The following is a 20,375-nucleotide window of genomic DNA, read 5'->3' as shown; positions in this document are numbered from 1 at the left end:
CCACTCGTTCCTCCCTGTGGAGCATCTCAGACCATTTACTATTCAAGCAAAAAGTTTCCTTCTGTGCGCTGAGTGGCTTTGTTTCATGAAGTCTTTGTATTGTTTAATGGTCCTCGCAGTAATTACATCGGTTCAAAAACAATCAGGTTGGGAAAGGCTGCAGCTACTGATTACTTTCATTTATCAGTACTTTGACGCAGATTCTTTTAATGTCAGTGGCTTGTTTGCTCTTTTAAATGTCAGCAATGCTGAAAAATGTCTCTAATATGCCCGACCAACAGCATAAAATCCATTTCTTTAATATGTGAAGTTTAGTTAATGAATAATAAAGTAGTTATTGATTATTATTAACCGACTAATCAACTCACTACTCAAGTGTGACAATTCACCAATAATGACTCATTTTCTATGTTGACTACAGTATCAGTGATAAACTCACCTATTTAATGGCAGATTGTTATGCTTTTATTGCTAAATTTAAAAGTGCAGTGATGAATTTTGTGCCACAAGGAGGCAGCACAACACAATGCTAATAAACAATTAGCCTGTAGCGGGAGCATGGCTAACATGTTAGCAAAGGATTGTGCACTGGCACGTTGCAGATGCTGATATTTTTGCACAAACAAATGCATCATGGAATTCAACAAAAAGCGACAGAAACATTTAATATTTTACTTTCTTTTATCACGTTTTGCACACCTGCCTCCACTGAGGAGCAGCCACAGAGCAGCAAACACTGTGATTATCATTTACGTCTACTTAAAATAGTGTGTCTTGAAATATTTTCAAATAATGTCATGATTTGTGGGAAAAATGGTGATTCCCTGCCTGAGAAATTATTCTTACTGGGGACAAAATACAAATTTAGCTCTTGTTTGGGAAAATGCAGCATACCAGAGTTTGAAAAATTCAACGAGTTTGAGTGAAGGAGACCATGTTTGGAAATATCTCAGAGCAGCGTCTGACACAACGCTGCCCTGATGGCATCAGCAGCAAATCAACCAACCACCATTTAGTTGCAAAAACTTTATTGTCCGTTTGATATTTTCTTTGACATTTTCACTCAGAATTCTAGAAAAGTGGGGCCTTACAGATTCAATATTCAATGTCACACTGCAACTGACGGCAGAGACGAGCTTCATCTACACATTCAGACTGTAATCACATGACCGTTTGCAGCTTGGATATAGTAGTGCAGAAGTCTTGACCGCAACAGTTCGGCCAAGGGAATAAAGAGCCAGCAACTGATTATATGACACTACGTAAGGGTTTAAAGTTCGGCTTGAAGTGTGTTTAGTGATCTGTTATCAAGTTCTGTACAGGACGGTGCGGGCCGAGCTAGACTAACATGCTTACTCTACTGACGCCTCATGCACCGCAACGTGTGTCGTCCAGGAAATAGCGAATAGTGCATTAAATTTCGATATCGTCCCTTTTCAGTTAGTTCCTTACGTGACACGCACACGTTTGTGTGTGTAAGTGTGTGTAAACGTTTACAGGTTTTCACATATTATCATCCGCATTCTAACAAACAACACAGTGTTTTGCAACAAATTAAAAACAGAAACGGAGAACGTCAACAAGAAGGTGAGCGATGCATTAAAGTATATTGTACAAAAAAGACAAAAAACAAAACAACTAAAAGCTTCACAAATGAGGAGGGCAGATGGATACTGGGGAGTGTGAGGATGGACAAAATGCCACAGTGTGGCTTAAATCCCACGTTTCGAGTTTTCAAAATCACCGTGTGCTGTTTTTCTCACATTAAATCCCTTTTCTATGAATCAAATCAAATCAGAAACACACTGAAATGTCTGGATTTGAACAGAAAAGGACACCCGTCATAGTTTGGACTGTAAATGAGCCTCCTGCAGGAGAAAGGAGAGGAGTTGCACATTCGGCATTGTTATTGCTTGGTGGTACTTCGTTTGATTTCCAGTTGAAACAATAAAAATACTGACATGCTGACATCGAGCTGGAGAGGGAAGAGGACGGCACAGTGCCCGTGTGTTTAAGGGTCCAGTTTAGAGCTCAAAGTTGGTGTTTAATTCCAGTTTAGGTGACGTACATTCCCCTTCTGCCACATCATACATTCTGTTTGAAGTGTCTTTTTGTATTTTTTATATTTTACCTATTTCTGTTTGCTTAAGCCGACATTTCTTGCCACCCCACAAGTCCAAGTGTCTCTAGATTCACATTCAGCACAAGTTTCCATGTTTGGAAATGATGGCGGCGGGAATGAGAAGGAAGAAGAAGAAGGAGGAGGAGGAGGAGGAAAAAGAAAAAGTCAGCAGGAGTCAAAAGCTGCATGCGAAGTGGAGACGGTTGCTCCCTGGTCTGAGGAGAGGAGTCAGCATGTTGTTGGATAAGGTAAAGTACAGAGAAGAAGAAGTACATCAGTACAAATCCGATTGCAGATCACAGTAACCCCTGACTATTTGGCTGGTAATAGAGGAGAGCAGGCGGGAAGGAAAGGAAACGAGGGGACATGGAAGGAAGGGAGCAGCAGGTATGTTTGTAAAGATCACGATACACAGCTCTCATTGGTTAGACCTACAGGTAATAAATAATAATAATAATAATAATGTAGCAGTAGGCTAATCACTCCCACAACACGTTAGCTCACAGACAAAAAAAAAAAGAATAAAAATAAATGAAACTTCTGTGAGATTGAAGAGAACAGAGGAGGGAAGAGGGAGTCGATCCTCTTCCCTCCTCTCCCCGATCAGAACAATCAGTCCAGACGATGGTTTCCGTGTTCGGACGACAGGATCCAGTGATGCAGCACTGTGGCAGGAAAGGAAGAGCTGACTCCGGACAGGTAAGGTCAACGTCCTGTGTGTGTGTGTGTGTGTGTGTGTTACACAATGAGTGGTCCGCAGCGGGGATGTTTAGGACTCTGGCTGTCCCTGTTATCTGCCCCCAGCTCCTCCAGGTTGATATTGCTGGTGGAGGTGTGGTGGGGGCGGGGCTCCAAGACGGGCCTGTAGCCCCCCAGGTACATCAGACCTGAGCGAGAGAAGAAGACAGAGGCAGACATGATGGCGACGTTCACAGAGCTGCTGCAGGACTGTCTCGCTCATTTTCTATTAAAGTCCATGTGCTTATTTTTTTTTTTTTACCAATCAGTGACAAAACAAAATCATATTTATAATTAAAAACTCCTGCTGCTGCTGTTCTCTGAAACCAGCCTGCAGACACACAAACGACACGCTGAAATAAAAAATAGATTTAACAAGGTCTGTTGATATCTTTCTCCAATCAAAACACTATATTTTATATTGTCACAAGTTTGATCAAGACAATTGAAGAAAACCCTTCAAGGCCGCAAATATTAAACCTCAGCAGTGGTCACACAATACGGTTCTGACTCACAATAAATGATGAAGAGCATTAGACACAAAAAAACAACTCTCAAGGATTAAAATTAATTATTCATAGTTTTAGGTCTCAACCAGAGAGAATGTGAATAATAGATGACATTCACATCGAAAGCTCCTTTCCTTAACTGCTGTGTAACTGAGCTGCGGTTGGAAAGGGATAAACATGAAACAAAACAATTTTAAAGATATTTGATTAGAGATTGAAAGAATAATGCATTTGTTTTTTGAAAAAATAAAAGTGTATTCCAAAGGTAAAGATGACAAATATACAGGACAAAGTCACCCTGGTGTCTTATCTACCATCTGACCATAACTCCATACCTAGTCCTCAATGTGCACTGGGCACGACTCCTCATCTGTCCATCCGAAAGAAGGCGAAAGTAGGAAAAGAGAGAAAGAACAAGGAAGAAGACGGAGGAGGAAAATGTCCAGGGAAAGAGAGCAGATGTGAAGAATGACAGGGGAAAAAAAGGGGAGAGAAACAGAGAGAGATAACACAACGCTTTTACGACACACAAAGAGAAAACATGTCACAATGTTCACCATAAAACACGGAAGGGGTGGCACAGGTTCAGGGGCATGTGTGGGGGGGGGGGGGGGGGGGGGGGGGGGGGCTGAGGGTTATGACAATGACGCAGAGCTAAAGGACATGAAGAAAGGGCCTATATGTTCAATATTTCCTATGATTAGCTTATATCATTTTCATCAAAAAGACAAAACAATTAGTTGGAATAAAATTGATAAAATGTATAAATAGACTATTGTAATTTTATTGCGTATAATTAGCAAAATAATATTTTTGCATTATTGAGCTGTTCTTTAACAATATTTACCAAATATGACGATAAATAAATGTTATAGTTCATATATCTATATATGGCTTCCATTGGTTGCATGAAAAATTCTCCAGAATGAACCAAAAGTGGATCACTGTGGACTCCAGAACTGGAAAAACACCGTAAATCAAACATGAAGAGTGAAACCTTTAGCTCTCATCACAGTGCGGAGAAGCAGGAGGAGGATTTGAAGAGGACAGGAGGGAAGATGGCGGGGTGGAAGAACGAGGAGCAGATGTTTGGCAAAGCAGCTCGGCGCTGGCAGACGCTGAACATGAACTTCGACTCTGGAATGGGCCACTCTCTCTCTCTCTCTCTCTCTCTCGCTCACTCACACACTAAACAGAAAACACAACAACATGCATAACAAACTTTTCAGGCACACAATAAGATGCACTCACTCAGTTGCACGCACGCACACACGCGCACACACACACACACACACACCAGGGCTTCAGCTAACGGGGAGAGGAGGGAGACAGTGCAGAGCTAACCGGTACTGAGGAAGCAATGAAGCACCACAACAACACCAAAGGGTGGGAATGAAGAGAAGAAGGAAGGCTCCAGATTCTCATGCTGGGCAAAGATGCTGCTAAAAGTCCTGCCTGGAGCAGCTGCTGCTAAATCTGCCCAAAATGTAGAAACTCATCTGCTTCTCTTGTTTCTTGGATGTGAATTATCATGTCAGGCTAGGAAGCTAAGGTGTCAGAGCTCCTTTAAATCTTCTGACTGATTCTGACTCATGCACTCCTCATCCCTCTCCCTCCCCCAGTTCTTTGCATCGGTCCATGTTCGAGAGGTTGCCACTCACCGGCGAATCGGCTGTCGGGAGCCTGCTCATTATCCAACCCCAAAGAGGGCGTGTCACAGAGGGCGACGCCCTGATTGTTATTGGCCAACTCTGGACACCTGCTCCGCCCACCTGCAAGCGAGGGCAAAGGTCAAACAAGAGCAGCCAGGCACAGCGGGAGGAAAGGGAACAGGCGGAGGGAGGGCGGGAAGGAAGGAAGGTGTTAGAGGTGGAGGGGTGAGGGAGGCCATGCTGGAAAGGCAAGAGTAAATAATAAATGATGAAAAATTTCTATCTCAATTAAGCTGAAATGTAAAAGGAGAACTGCCTGAAAGCTTTTACGATATATCTAATCAGATCAGGGGCGGAGGGGATACAGTTGAAAGAAACTGAGTCATGAAGGAGCAACAAGCAATCAGGGGCATTCTGATGCTGCTTGGCTCGTCCGGCTGGATATAATTAGACAGAATGAGATGTAGGAGACGAAAAGCTTGTTTACAGAGACAAGAAGGAGCCTGGAGCTTTAACGCAGGCTTTCAGCACAGAAGACCAGATTTCGCTGTCAGTCAGTGAGCCTGCAAATGATTTTTTTTAAATTTGAATGTTAATTTTGTTTCCGCTTCAGGAAAATTCATTTTGCTGTTTATTCTTTGTTTCCACAAGGAAATCCCCAGTTAGCCTGCAATAACTTTGTTATGTGAAAAGTGATTCAAATGTAATCATTATCAGCGACTATAATATAATAATAATGTCATGTATATAATATATAAAATTAGCTGCCATCCTGTTGTTATTAACTTTATTGAGCCCCCAGTTAACCCAGCGTTTCAGCTATCAGTCTAATTTCTCATTAGTTTGTGAAGAAATATAAATGGATCAGCATCTTTCTGCCTTTTCCAGCACGGCCAGTTGATAAATACTGAGGTGTTTGAAATGTGCAGCTCATGCCTGCAGCAAGCCTGCGTGTGTGGAGCTAATGAGAAGGAGCGGGCAGAGATGACTGAATGATTGGCAGCTCAGCACAAATACACAGACGCTGCACATACAGAGGCTGTCTGGCAACGCCGGTGCAGATGCACACACATGCGTGCAAACATACATCCTGCAGTGCATGTGCACAGGTCCGCTCGTCTCCTAGAGAACTGAAAGGTCCTTCAGCAGCTCACAGGTACTCATTGATTGATTCAGTCCGGCCCGAGGTGTCTCACACACACACACACACACGTACACAGATACACAAAAACTAATTTTTGCACAAACCTTTCAAACCAGTGTTGTGCTTGCTTCAATCCTACATTCTTTTGCCGTCCATCTCTCTCAGCTTCTCTCTCTCATGTTGACACATAAACACACACACACACACGCACACACACATACACGTACACAAACATTCAGCAGCAGTGCAAATGGAGCATGAAGAAGCTTCATGATGCGGCAGGTAAAGCAGCACAGGCAACTGCATAGCTTTATGTGCAACAATGCTGAATGACACACTTCATACACATTCACTAAATACACAAACGCACACTGAGCACCCACAACCATTGATGTACAAGTGCAAATCATGCAAATGCAAGTCGGTAGCCGGGTGTGCTGCAGAACCTCATCTAAACAACACAGGAAGCCGGTACGCGCTTGCTGCTTGACAGGATGCTCTGATTGATCATCACAAGCTACAAAATTTATCAATCAAGAAATACTGGTTCAAAAATAAGACGAACAAATAAAATGACGTCTTCTGGCCAGTTCAGGGGCTGGATCCTCCAAGAATAGAATCAGGTGTCCAGAGCCAGTTCGTGCCCCAATCCAGTCCTGTTTCGTCCCCACAAAACCAGGCTGGACGTCGAACAGCCTGATCAGAGCATCCCCAGTGAAGACATTTCGCTCTGAATTACTTTCTATTTGCCATTTCAGCATTTCAGCAGGACCAATCTTAAGAGCTCAGCCCTCTCTGAAAGGTAGGAAGAGGTTCTAGTGCACACACACACATTCGTGGCAGTTCAAGACACTACATGTTGAGGTGGTTTACGTGCATTTTGAAAGGGACTGCCCCATCTAGAGGTCAATATCTGACATGGGATCGCTTCACTCTGAGAGGGCTGCGATTACACTGCCATGATTCAAAAACATTTAAAAGTTTGGATTTCTTCTTCGCATGAGTGCAACAAATACAAAGGCAGGTGAGAAGTCGGGGGTGACAGGTGAGGGGTGGTCACCATAGTTACCTTTTCCGTTAGATGGGGAGGAGCAGTCTTCTTCTGTCACATCGTTTCCCTGACGGCAGCAAAGAGAAGGGTTAGTAAAGTAACATCTGGTTCATTACACCCAAATCAAACATCACTGTGCCTCCGTCACCTCGGAGTCCTGCTCCTCTACAGCCATTGAGTAGTTCAGCTCCTTGGGCTCCCTGGAAAACTCCTGAGTGGGAGGAAAGAGGGAGACAGCCAGATGGTGAGATGACACCTTTTTGGTAAATCACAGAAAAATGCAGCTGAACTGCTCCTTCCTCTTTCATCACCCCGTCTTGCTGCGATGGACTTCGGCTCTCCATGGGAGCGTCCTGTTTCTCCTCGCCCCCCGCGTCGTCTCCCCCGTCCTCCCCCCCTTGCTCGCCTTCGGCCCCGGCCAGGTAGGACCCTGACATGGAGGACATGGTGTCAGTGCTGATGTGGGAGTGCTGCGAGTGGGACGAGGCCATGGACATCACTGACTGGGCCAGGCTGCTGCTCACCGGGTCTGGCAGACAGACGGAGATAAACGTCATGGTTGGGCTCGGGGCTCTGAAGGTTATTTGCCCCCACATGAGTACGTTAAAGCTTTTTTTTTTTTTGCTCTGCAAAATAAAAAGCACTATAAAAACTTTTGCAGTTTCACAGGTAGATCCAAGCTGTAATGATTTTATTTTTGTTGCAGTGACCTCCTGTCAGATTCGGCGTTGTTGTTGTTCTTACACACAAATCAAAGCCAGCACTCAACAATATGTCCCACAAAATCTGTGCAGAAGTCACAAATGTTTCTGTCAGTAAAGTAACGATGGTCAATAACACGTGTGATGTCTTTGTCTGTTAGACTACAGAACACAAGATGATGGCCTGACTTTACTGGACTGGCCTTGTAGAGGGCAACAAACATATTTGAAGCTGAAATAACAGCCCTCCCTTCCTGTTTTGTTTGGTGCCGAGAAGCCACTCCACAGTTTTCCCATAAAATCTGATCCAGTGGCACCAACATAAAATGCTGAGGTGGAACTAGCACATGATTTATTTATGCTAAAATGCTTCTGAAGGGCCTTGAGATCTTTCTGTTTCGCCTTCTGGCTAAATTTAAGCGGCACCGAACAGGGAAATGTTTCTTCTGAATGGCACCATAGATTAGCCTGACATCTAAAGTCATTAACCGGAGAAACAGTGACATGGAGCTGAGGGACGACTGACAGGTATATTTAAAACACACAATCACAGAAGGAAGCGTCTTACATGGAGGCTCCAAACAAGCTGGAGAAGACACGTGAAAGAGAAGCTAACCATATTCTTCTGTGTGAAGATTTGGATAGATTTAAGATTTAAGGATAGTGTAAGATTGTATGCAGTGTGTTTGGACCCACCATGAGCTGCATCCTTGAATAAGATAACAAACTAATGTGGTTTATATTTGAAAAATCTGCATTTACCTTCAGGGGAGGTGATGGTGGAGGAGAGCGGGGTCCCTGTGCAGGATGACTGGTCGATGGCTCCAGACGAGGACAGAGTCAGGTTCTCGCTGTCTGGAGTCACTCCACACTGTGAAACAACAAGAGTCACAGTGAGAGAGGAGCGGACAACAGACACACAAACAAACATGAACGTATGCACAGTCCACTCTGTATAATTTGAGATGAGCCGAGCTGTATTTTCTATTTCACACACACACACAAACACAAACACACACCCCCTGTTGGTCCACAACAAGTTTGTGGCGACAGGCTTCTGATTCACTGCAAGACTTCTCATCCTCCTCTTCGGGAAGCACAGATGAATTCTGGGAAAGGGACCTAAAATAAATAAACATAATGGACAAGTTTCAAGTTCCTTAGTAAACACAGAAATAACAGAGAAGAATAAAGTCATATGATCTCAGGAGAACAAGGTTATAATGAGCAGGTTATAATGTGAAAACATCAATCTGAGCGTAAAACTCGATGAACCATCTGTTTTGAAGCACGATGCTCCAAATTGATCACATCTGAATGTGAGTTAGCTAAAAACAACTCCCAGAGAAGGAGAGCAAAGAGAAATACACTCCGATGTCAGCGAGACAACTAACATGGACAGACTTACTTTGAACCACTCTTTTTGAGTTTGAGCCCCTGACTGGAGTTGGAGTGGTCTAGAGGGGAAAGAGAGCGTGCCGGCACTGGGTGCGGTTCGCTGCTGTATGGAGGAAGTGCTCCGGAGACGTGGCTGGGGCCGGAGTGGAGAGGAGCAGGAGCCACTGAGGAGGTGTTCAGGGGTCCGTTCAAGGCCTCCAGGAGAGACACCACTTCGTAGCCTGGGGGGATGTGCTCAGACGCCTGCACACGAGAGGAGGGAGATGAAGGATGTGAGTTTCGCAGGCCTGTGTCCAATCGGTATTTCATGTATATGCTGTTTTGTCGTCGGCTCTGTCTCACCGAGTGTTCCTCTGAGTCTGAGGTCTGTGAAGTGATGACGGGGTTAAAGCTGGTCGGGGACAGAGGAGTCAGTTTCTTCCTCATGGCTCGAATCTGCAGCAGCGCTCTGAACGCTGTGAAACCAAAATGATAAAAAGAGGGACTGTTACTGGCCACATAAACACACATTTACACAAAAACATTGAGGCCATCACTATCACTCTCATGAAAACAAGCTGACCCTCTTTCTGTTTCCTAAATGAAACAGCCTTTGCTTTTCCCAGAGGTTTCAGACCACGTTTCCTCTGCTGTGGTGGTCAGCCAGCGCTGATAAATCCTTTGACCATTATTCTGAATTTCCGTTATGCGCTTCCATATTTTTGTGCCTCTGTGCAAGCACATCTAAAAATACATCTCGCATAATATTGCAATCTAATAAAGCAACGTGTTAAAACTGTTGTGAGGATGCTTTTTTTTTTTTTTTTACTGTGCGACAAGCGTTTCTCAGGCAGCTGCCGTCTCATTTTGGAAGAAGTTGCTGGGAACTCACGCAGCCTGCAGATGGGACAGCAGTTGGCCTGGTAGCGCAGCGTGTCTGCACAAGCGTTACAGAGACACAGGTGTCGGCAGGGAAGGATGAGCGTGTCCCGCACATCCGACAAACACACCACACACTCCGCACTGTTGTCACTGATCTCATCATCAGCGACCTGGAGACGAAGACAAAGGAAAATATTTCAATTTCAGGAAGAAAGAGAATCTTCGAGTCACTGAGCAAAGCAACAAAGAGAAAGATTTATGTCTCTACACAGTGGTGTCACTTCTGATGCACTCAAAGAGGAGCAGGTAGAAAAATCTCCCCTCATCTGAAAATTACCTTTGATTCTTGGCTGTTGTATTTGTTCTCTATCCCATAGATCTCCTGCAGTAGATAACTCACGCCATCAACCTGGGAACAACAACATGGTGATAAATAAAGAGTTTGGTCCGGACCTGCTCCATGTGTAAAGTGCCTTGATGTAAATTTGTTATGATTTAGCGCTGTAGAAATAAATTTGATTCAATTTGATTTGATTTGAAATAAGCAGTTCTCATGGGGCAAAGCGCCACATTCAAAATAAAAGCCTTGGTGTAATTTTGTCTTTCAAAAGCATAAAATATGTGACACAAAAGGAGGAAGGAAGGAAAAAGAGACGGAGAGTGTATTGTGCATTTACCACTTGTTTCTGCTTCAGAGGCTTCACACAGTAACTCCCGTCCATGTGCTGCCAAAGAACCAAAGAAATTAAACTTAAACGTTATTTAATTGATTCTAAATTTTCCTTTGCAGAAACCAGCTTCAGTCTGTCTCTCTTTGTATCTTTATATCATACACACAACCTAGTGTAGTATCCTTACAGAAACGGGGCATTTGGCATCTTTGCTTCTGAGGAAGAAAAATAAACCATAACATTTATTTATATTATTGGTTATCTCCAATTTTTTTGGTCCATAAAATGTTCAAAGATAATAGCTGATGCCAGATTCGTCTAATCAACCATCCACGATGAGTCGACTGGAAAAGTTGCTGATTCATTTTCTTTCTACTGACAGGGATCATTTTTAAATTAGGTAACATGACACTAGAATTTGCTTTGAGCATTAAAAACTCTGTGTCTGAGTCACCTTCCTCACTGTGACCGGTGTTATAGACTATATTTAATGAGACTTGAATATGTCTGGTTAATAATAAAGCAGCTTTAAAGGGTGTGGCCTTTTAAGTACTACACAATAAAAAAGCAGTCAGAGAGGTGTTGTCTTTTATTAATTCCACAAATCCACTTTCAGAGCTTTTATGCTTAAAAAGCATAAAAGCTCTTTGGAGAAACTGCGGCCTGAGAACATTCAGTACTTTTAGCTTATAAAAGTTCCAGATAATTTTTTTGTTGCAGCTCTGCAGTACACAGAAATGGTTGAACTTTTTTTTTTTTATTTATTTTGTTGTTCAAAATGCTAAAATGTGACACAATTTTCAAACAAGCAAAGCCTCAAAGTGTTTTAAGATCTTATGAAAATAAATATGTCTTAGGAGCAGCAGCAGTCACCTTGCTAAGCTTCATAAAACTGAGAGAAGGCGATCACTTTCTCAAAATGATTTCACAAACTAGTACCAGCTATTGTTCATCTAATTTAAATTTATTTCTCTGTCTGAGAGCCCTGCCAGTGTTGGCAAAACTAAATTTCTGTCACAACTTCACAGTGAAGAATTCGGATCAAAAGCTTTTTCTTACCTTTTCAAACGTAGCCAGCAGAATATGAGAGTGTCCTAAATGTTCTGCAGAGACAAAACTCAGAAATTAAAATTCTGCAGCTGCATTTTGACAGCTGCCCATCAGTGTGATCAACACACTCATACTCACCTTCTCCCTCGTCTACAACTGCCTGCACCACCATGGGGAAAATCTCTTTGTCCATATCAAACAGCAGCTGAGCAGATAAACACAGTAGATATGTGAGCGAACAGCTTTTACTACGTACAGGCTTGTGTGCAAGCCTTCAGACGGACAGCCCACCTCGTCGTCGGCCCATTCGCTGAGGTTGACGGTGTGTGAGGGCAGACAGAACTGCTGGCAGACTCCCCTCTTGAAGTGGACCGTCTCAGACTGCAGGGAGCTGTCCTGGGGCAGGTAACTGCAGGAAATACCGCATGTGGGTTACCGACAGATCAGCCAGCTTGTCTGTGCCAGCGACAGCTCTTTATGCAGAATACGTAACTGAATATTTTATATTCTATGGTGACATTACTCTACATGAATACCGATGAAAGTCTTTTTCTCTCCTGCTGCTGATTCCAGCTTGTATGATATCAGTCTCACAGTGCAGAAGTCAGAAAGATGGTTTAAGCTCTGTGTATTAAAAACTGAGTCATGTTCCTGATGCGGCTGCATAACGACAGGGAAGAGACTATATTTAATGGGAATTGATTATGTCTGGCTGATATTAAAGCAGCTGTAAAAGGGCACTCCATCCATTAAGTACTCCACAATAAAACAACAGCAGCAGCATGAGAGCAGCAGAATGGAGGGTGTCTTTGGTTATTGCACACATCCATCTCCTTTGTCAAAAACCTTGTGCCTACAATGCCAACAGTGCAACTGGACTTAGCAAGACTTCCATCTGAGATTTTGGTGTGTTGTGATAATACGAGCTAATCCACCCTGGAGCCTCAAACAGAGATGAGCCGCCGTCTACAGGGGTCTAATAACCTCATTTCTTTCTAACTCTACATTTTCCAACTTCCTCGTTTTCAGAGCCGATGAGCAGATGTAGCACAGCTCCCTCTGGAGCCACAAAAGGCTTTAAAGTACATTTCTTTCTCATCATACGCCGCAAAACTGAGAAGAAAAGAGACTTCAATGTGTAAAATAGCTGCAGTTCTCCTTTAATTTAATCAGATCTAGCACCTACATCAACCCGGTGGATTGAATCATTTAACCAGTATGACAATGAGGATCTTACAGGAGCTTTAATGGAAGCAATGGAACGTAAAAAATATTGTGCCAAAATAAGTTGGACACATTTTCTCCATTTCAGTCGAAGTCATGAGCGCGCACATTAAGTGACTGCAGGCTCAGCATTCAGTGACAAATCAACAGACTCACGTGTCTGATATTAAATTTAAAACGTCAGAAAACACACTCACACTGGCACTCCATTGTGAAACTCCTCTATGGCCTGGTAATAGATGGTGATGGCCACCTGCGTGTCAGCGTCAAACGTGAACTCGACGTTGTAGCAGGCCCTGTTTTTTCCCGCCTCGTCACCCGGCAGCTTCAGGTCCTCGCTGCACCTATCGGAGGCAGGGGGGGAGGGTTTTCAAGTGAAGGGCAAACATCTGATATGTGTGAGCTTCCTGCTTTAGTAACCAATAAGTGTGCTTATTTCATACTTTTTTTTTTTAAGCTCGTATTCTTTAACTGGCTCACTTATGTAACACTCAATTATGCCAAAAGAAAATAAAGATCAAATTAGAGGAAAACACATATGATTCGACACAGTCCTTTCAATTAGCTGCTGTGACTTGTTCCCTAAACATAGCTCAGTTGGCATAAAATTAGACAACAGTGCCGTGATGAGGGGTTACACGTGTGTTTAGCTGCATAGAGACGCTTACCGTACGAGCCGCAGTGTGTCCTTTCGAATGTTAATAAGGCTCCGTAACGTCTTTACTGGTTCCTGAGGTGGAGGGGCTGCGTACGGAAACTGAAAACAAAAAAAAGGAAACACCTAATTGTAGATGTAAAACACAAGTTAGCAGACTGAAGAGTAGTAGTGTTCAGCTTTCCCCCGCTGCCCCAACATTCCTCTGGTTACCACCGGGAATTCAGGGTTACACGGTGACCGCGGCTGCTCCAGGTTTAACCTTAACACAAAACTCTTGTCAGCACCAGCCAGATCCACGCTGACAAGTGCTGAGCCGGAGCAAAAAAATCTGCTCAGACTGTGTCTTTCCAGGGACAAGGTTCACACTTCAGACGCTGTTTGGTACATTTCTGCACACACAGGACCACAAGGCCCAGACGGGTGAGGTTGACCATATCAAGATAAAGAAACATAAAGAATAAAATGGTTTAACTATGTTTTTTCATTGATCAATCACACTTTCAACATTAAAATAAATAAAGTCTTTGAAATTCTCTATTTTCTTTTGTTGTGTGTTTGAAGCCAGAAATTGCTGACTGAGCGTAAACGGAGAGCGAAGGTGGTTTGAGGATCACTGGAGGAGAAACATTCAGGATGTGGTCAGATACCTCCACACTACAACCCCTCATCTGTGTGTGGGGAAAAGGGTGTTTGTGCGGCTCTGAATGGCACCATATTCAGTGCTATTACACATCTGGGCTCAGCAGGAGTCACGCCTGTAAACCACACAAACAAACACACACACGGAGCAACAGATGCTGAAAAGAGCCATTCACTGGAGACTCTCAGGCAACACTGTAGGTCTTATATTAGAACCCCGTCTGTGTTTCCTCGCACACGCTCAAGTTAAACTTAAGAGATTAGACAAGTTCTCTTTTTCAAACAGACGTGTCAACTGATACGTGCCATTTTCAGAGAAAATTATTACGGACTTTCTCAACTTAATGGGAACACTTTTAGACTGACAGTGCCAACATGCTGTAACATTTAAAATGCTCATTAGCTTAGCATGCAGAAATGATAGATGGTATATTATACACTGAATGATACAAACTGGGGTTTTTGTTGTTGTTTCTGTTTCACCACCATCCACAATTTATTTACATTTCTTTCTAACTTGGAGCAGCTCCTTGGCTTTTCTTCATGCAGTACTTTGTGGGACGGTATTGCACATTCAGAGTGTTTATTTTAAACCATCTGTGTTTTATCATGTTTTAGTAAGTCCAGTGTAAACCCTGGAAATACACATAAATCTATATTAACTGCCAACAGGCAACGGCTGAGGTTGAGAGGAATATCATTAACTTTAGCCCAGATCAAGAGTCTCTCCGTCTACATGAATGCTCATTACAATCCATCTGATTCCTTCTGGGAACATTTCACTGAAAGAGAAAAAGTCAGTAGACCAGTGATCTCAGCAGGATTCATCCTCTTTGGACCGTAAATGTACAATATTTAATACTAATGACTGTTGGTAGAGTTGAATAGTTGAGATTTGACTCAAATGCGCACGGCCACAGCATCAAGGCAAATTCTGGATATACCTGAGCTTCAGGCAGGATTTTCTGAAAATCCCCAAACATAGCCCCAACCATTATCATATTTGTATAGTGGCACAGATGACCAAGAGCACAACAACTGCGGTTGGGTTTATGATTCCACAGCACCATCTGCTTAGAAACCACCACATTATATAATGCTGGTAAAGCTTCAGACACACATACGAGGAAAGAAAAACACACTACACCAGCTGAATTCTGTGCCCACAGGAGGATTATAAACACCCACATAATCGGGAGAAAAACTGCACTCCTAATTTTAGCCCCGGTCTAGACAGAAACAGCAGTGCGACTGAGATTAGTACACAGGGAGATGGAACTGAGTCACTCCATATCAGCCTCACTTGTCAAACACTTTAACTCCCTGCAAGCCCCACCGTCTGTGTCAAATTCTGCATTTCCTCTGAGGACATGAGCTCTTTTTGATCTGCAGCTCCCATTAGTTTGACCTTCAGGTTCATGATGAATTTGAACGAACCCTCCGGAGGAACTGTCCCTTATCAACGTTTGTGCACGCGGAGCTGGCAGACTGTCATTTCGCTTTTAATTAGCATGACAGGATGAGACGTTGAAATAAATTTCAATCAGTGGCGGTGTAAAAGCCTGTTAATTGCCACTGCAGGAGTCCGGGCTGCAGAGACAGCCACGCTTACTGAGTATTTGATTCATCAATTAGCTGATCGACCAAAGCTGTCTTCGCTCCTCCACTATGAGCTTTTGCTACTTTTTCTTTGTTTTATATCAATAAATGAGCATTTGTTGACTCTTGGTGGAAGAAGGCAAGACATTTCATGATACAATCTTGGCAAACCTGTCTCTTCTCTGATGTTTTAATAAGCTAAACACTTACTAAATATACCTATCTATCCATATATATTTACACACAGGCACATGAATAATACATGAATAAATTTCAGATTCAACTTTGAAAGCCAACAGGAAAAATGCATATTCACTCCATTTTCTTGCCACCTGGGCAGACTCCATCTGCTGCAGAAGATCAAGTGATGTGAGCAAATCTCCAGAACAAAAGGCTGACCCTTTGCTGAGATTGCTTGCGTGTTTAATATTTGATATAACAGTTAGAGTGGGACAATACCTACCGCTACAGGTCTGGTCCCCAGGAAGTTAAGGTCTGTGTTTTCCCCAAAGAGGTAACCCTCCGGATGGGTGGAGTCAAACTTCTCTCCCCCCATGATGAAATGGCTTGCGAAGTAGCTCCCTGCACAGAGTGATGGTCACTTTTAAACACAAAACTGAGCGCACATCATCACACGTAGGAAAAATTGCTCAGTCAATAACACAGTGTGGCAGCTGTCAATAATTGGGTGAATTTAAACTTACTTTCAAATTCACTTATAGACTAAGAGAGTGTCAAGATAAACTATACTGATTCAACCACTACTTATTCTAGCAATTAAATTTTACACATTCAAACTGCTTTTTTTTGCATAAGGCAAAAAGCATCAACCTTATTTAAAGACCCTTTTTGTTCATTTGACACATAAAAACTGTCATTAGAAAGATATTCTTACAGTTTCTTGAGGCAAGATAAAACAGACATTCGCATTATAAACAGAAAATATATTAAGTAACATTTGACTGATAACAGTTTGGTCTTTGTTAGTCTGGGGCTCTGGTCTCTGAATCTCTGGCCTCACATCCTGCTACTCGAACATAGAGCAAAAACAAGGCAACACTGTATATGTGATTTTAAGAAGAACTGCTGAAATGATTTCTGATGTTTTTTCATTTGTGGGAAAAAAAATTTAGGCCCCAATAGCACACAAAAAGCGTTAAAAGTGGGATTTTTTTTTTTTTTTGTTTGTTTCATAGTGCTGCAGTCAATATATTTCCAGTCGCAACGCCTGAGCATCTGGCACTTCCCTGGCATCAAACATTAACATTTCTGTTCAATATTTAAACCATTTAGCTGGCACCGTTGGACAGAGATACCTCCTGTCACCACTGAAATGGCCAAATGATCTCAAAATGCTTCATCTCGAAACATCAAAAACAACTAGTGAGCTTTCTGGGCACTTATCCTGGACTGAACGAGCGCAGGTGGCCGGTGAGTCTAAAAATGAGGGATTAGGGGGAGCTGCTTTTATTTCAAGAAGACAAATGAAGCCCTGAAAAAATAGCTGGTGAATCTTTACAGACTGATTTGGGGATATTGGCTCCTCCTTCTCCTTGTCCACCTGTTTACCAAGAGTTTGGGTTCATAACAACAGACCTAAATAGATGTTGTGCCCTTTAAACACAGGCTGGGCTAATATCATAAGACTTTAATAGTGGTTTTGAGTCTTTAAATACATGCTGGGTGGTTAAAGTCATGTTTCTGCTGGGAGGGCATTTAGTCTGGCATCTCTGAGCTGAATCAGACTCACACTTATTAATACAGAAGAGAACGAAGGGGTTTGGATGCTCTGACCTTAACGCTGCATAACATGACAAATCATGAACTAAAAAAAGCTCTGATGATGACGTTCTCTCTCTCTCCATTACCTTATTATTATTTACAGCAGGTGGGAGAGATGAGCTAGGCCAAGGCTTTGTCACCAGATCCCACAGACAGGAACTGGGGCTGACAGATCGGTTTCACCAGCAGCCATCGCCACCACCTTCCTCCCCTCCCAACACCACCGCCGCCACCACCACCACCACCCCTTCAGGCTGCAACCAGGTCCGTTATATTGCAAATTCATAAATCCTGTGACTAATTCCCTTGAACTGTGGTGAGAGGAGGGATAATGGGAACCACAAGTCAACAGTTTTTTCAACCCCGCCGTTCTCTCTACAGTATAAAATATTACCCTAAATCATTGTGATATCAGAATATAGCCTAACACATCAAGTCTGTGTAAAATAAAAACATTACTACCATCCCCTGATTCTATTTCAGATCTCATTCTGTGAGAGATTTTAATTTACTTTATGTCTTTCCTCGTGATAAAAAAGCAATAATAAATGAAAAGCAATATATATCTTCTCCATACAATTTTGACAGTAATATTGGATTATTGCTAAACCGCAGTAGGAGGCTGAACATAATGCTGCAATCAGAATAAATCAGATAGAGGAGTAATACAAAGACAAATAGGTTAAATCATAGTCTGTGACTGGAACATACAGTCAGCCCAATACCTTCAAAATAACAGGGCTGGCTACTGCCTGAAGTGTTCTGATACAGGTCCCATCACTGCACTAGATTTATAGAACAACACAAAAACAAAAAACCGCATTCAATCCTAAACTGTCTCAAATCCATCAGCACAACACATATGCCTTAATAATATACAGCATACATTTCGCAAAATTATTATTCAATTATTAGTTTGGAAATTCTGAATGGAAGGATAACAGAACAAGAATCAGATTCTCACCAAGTTGCTGATTAATAGGTTAGTCAATCGAAAGAAAATGAAACAGCAGCTACTTAAATAATGCAATTGCGATTTCTGGGCATTTTTGCCCAGAAATCTGCCTACTGTCACAGTTTCAGGCCTCTGTGGTGGTTCCAAATGTAAATTTATGCAGATTTGCACAATGTTTTACGTGTGTTGAATATGTCCGGGTTTGGAAGATGTGAAGCTTTCACAGCGGTCTCTTTTTCACCGGTTTGGAATTATATTAATATTAAATTATATAATTATATTTACTCGTTGGTGGCAGCTGTATTTTCGATATAAGCCCCTGCATCATTTTCATGGATATAGCATCTGTACCACTAATAGTGTTTGGTCTTTTTATTTATGTCCTATTCAAATCCTCTCCATTCCTTCATCACTTATTTGTTTTACAGACAAAAGTATGGCAGCCATGATTCAGTCAAACCAAGTCCACCTTCCAACTAATAGATGTTCATAAATGCTGTAGCATGAGAACTGATGCCAAATTATATTTATAATATAGATGTGTGGATAATTAATTTGATTTATAATGCACAAGTCTCTGTGTGTAGCCTTCTATGGACGTGTGTGAAATGTGAAATAATTCAAATTAAGCAAAAGCCAGGTTCAAGTTTTAAAAAAGAATGAAGTTGATTGGAGGCTCATTCATAAAAAAATAAATGAGTAAAAAAAAATAAATCAGGTATGGCTCCTTCCTTTCTCCACAGGTAGGCTCTCCAGGTGCCCTGCAGGGCTGTGATGATGATGATGATGATGATGATGGCTGTTCTTTTCTTTATTGTTTTAAATGAAATGTAAATAAATTAATGATAATAATCTGCAGCTAACTGATCGGAGGGGACTCTCTCCCCCACCGGGCCCGACCTGTTGTTCTGCTGGTGCTGGTGGGGGGGCTTACCGGATTTCGGCGGATAACGGTACACCGAGTTGGACGGGATGTCCACCTCCTCCACGCCGATGTTCTGTCTGCTGGTTAGGGCTCCCATGTCCGCTCGGATGGAGACACAGGCGGCTGTCCGGGCTTTGTCTCCGTGTTATTCCCTATCATCGGATCCAGCTGGGGCTGCCCTGTCCATTCCTGTCGGCCGTGAATGTGGACGTCCCGGGGATTAGTTGTTGTTCTCCGGGCTGCTTATCTCCGCATATATCGCCGTCTCTCCTCCTGTTTGTTTGTTTGTTTGTTTGTTTGTTGGTTGAAAAAAACAGAATTTATCTGCTCATGTTGAGCCGCAGTCTCACGGTCGGCTGGAGTGAAATCTCCGTCCCCGGACTACTTTCTGATTTTTTTTTTGTTTGTTTGTTTGTTTGTTTGTTTAATTTTACGGACGAGTTTGCGGCACACAAACCGGCGGTGCGGTCGACATCTCCCGGCTGGACCGGACTGGACTGGTCGGTCGGTCGGTCGGTTTTGGATCCCCCGGTGCTGGTCTGTGCTGGATCCTGTCAAAGAGGTCTGTGGCTCCCCATGACGTCAGTCAGGCACAAATCCGGACCGTGGTTTTTGCGCAGTCCCCCCACCCCCCCCTCTCTCTCTACCTCTCTCTACCTCTCTCTCCGGCTGACTGCAGTGCAGAGGACGCCCCCA

General features: G+C 42.9%; 1 protein-coding gene across 2 annotated transcripts; it reads right to left on the bottom strand.

Annotated features, from left to right (window-relative positions):
* Positions 1–1,024: 1,024 nt before the first annotated feature.
* Positions 1,025–20,250, bottom strand: rnf157 (ring finger protein 157). Of its 2 annotated transcripts, XM_029528199.1 has the most exons (19): positions 19,689–20,250; positions 16,481–16,599; positions 13,790–13,878; positions 13,319–13,465; positions 12,189–12,306; positions 12,036–12,102; positions 11,907–11,950; positions 10,854–10,901; positions 10,514–10,585; positions 10,187–10,346; positions 9,658–9,770; positions 9,326–9,558; positions 8,937–9,039; positions 8,680–8,788; positions 7,528–7,745; positions 7,365–7,427; positions 7,235–7,283; positions 5,031–5,141; positions 1,025–3,009 (listed from the first exon to the last, which is right to left on the bottom strand). In XM_029528199.1, the coding sequence occupies exons 1-19, from the start codon at positions 19,774–19,776 to the stop codon at positions 2,861–2,863; spliced, it is 2,100 nt and encodes a 699-aa protein (XP_029384059.1). In that variant the 5' UTR covers positions 19,777–20,250; the 3' UTR covers positions 1,025–2,860. The 2 variants fall into 2 exon arrangements, with proteins under 2 accessions (XP_029384059.1, XP_029384060.1); XM_029528200.1 differs by lacking the exon at positions 5,031–5,141.
* Between the last annotated feature and the right edge of the window lie 125 nt (positions 20,251–20,375).

The sequence above is a fragment of the Echeneis naucrates genome, chromosome 19 (assembly GCF_900963305.1).
Source record: "Echeneis naucrates chromosome 19, fEcheNa1.1, whole genome shotgun sequence".
Taxonomy (NCBI): domain Eukaryota; kingdom Metazoa; phylum Chordata; class Actinopteri; order Carangiformes; family Echeneidae; genus Echeneis; species Echeneis naucrates.
This window is presented reverse-complemented; position numbering and strand designations above follow the sequence as displayed.

Excerpts from the sequence above, each read along its gene's own strand:
- rnf157 (XM_029528199.1), bottom strand. The coding sequence starts at position 19,776 with ATGGGAGCCCTAACCAGCAGACAGAACATCGGCGTGGAGGAGGTGGAC. Across the intron at positions 10,347-10,513 it reads ACAACAGCCAAGAATCAAAG|GTCGCTGATGATGAGATCAG; the intron begins GTAATTTTCAGA and ends CTTCGTCTCCAG. Across the intron at positions 9,771-10,186 it reads CTGTCCCATCTGCAGGCTGC|CGTTCAGAGCGCTGCTGCAG; the intron begins GTGAGTTCCCAG and ends TTGGTTTCACAG.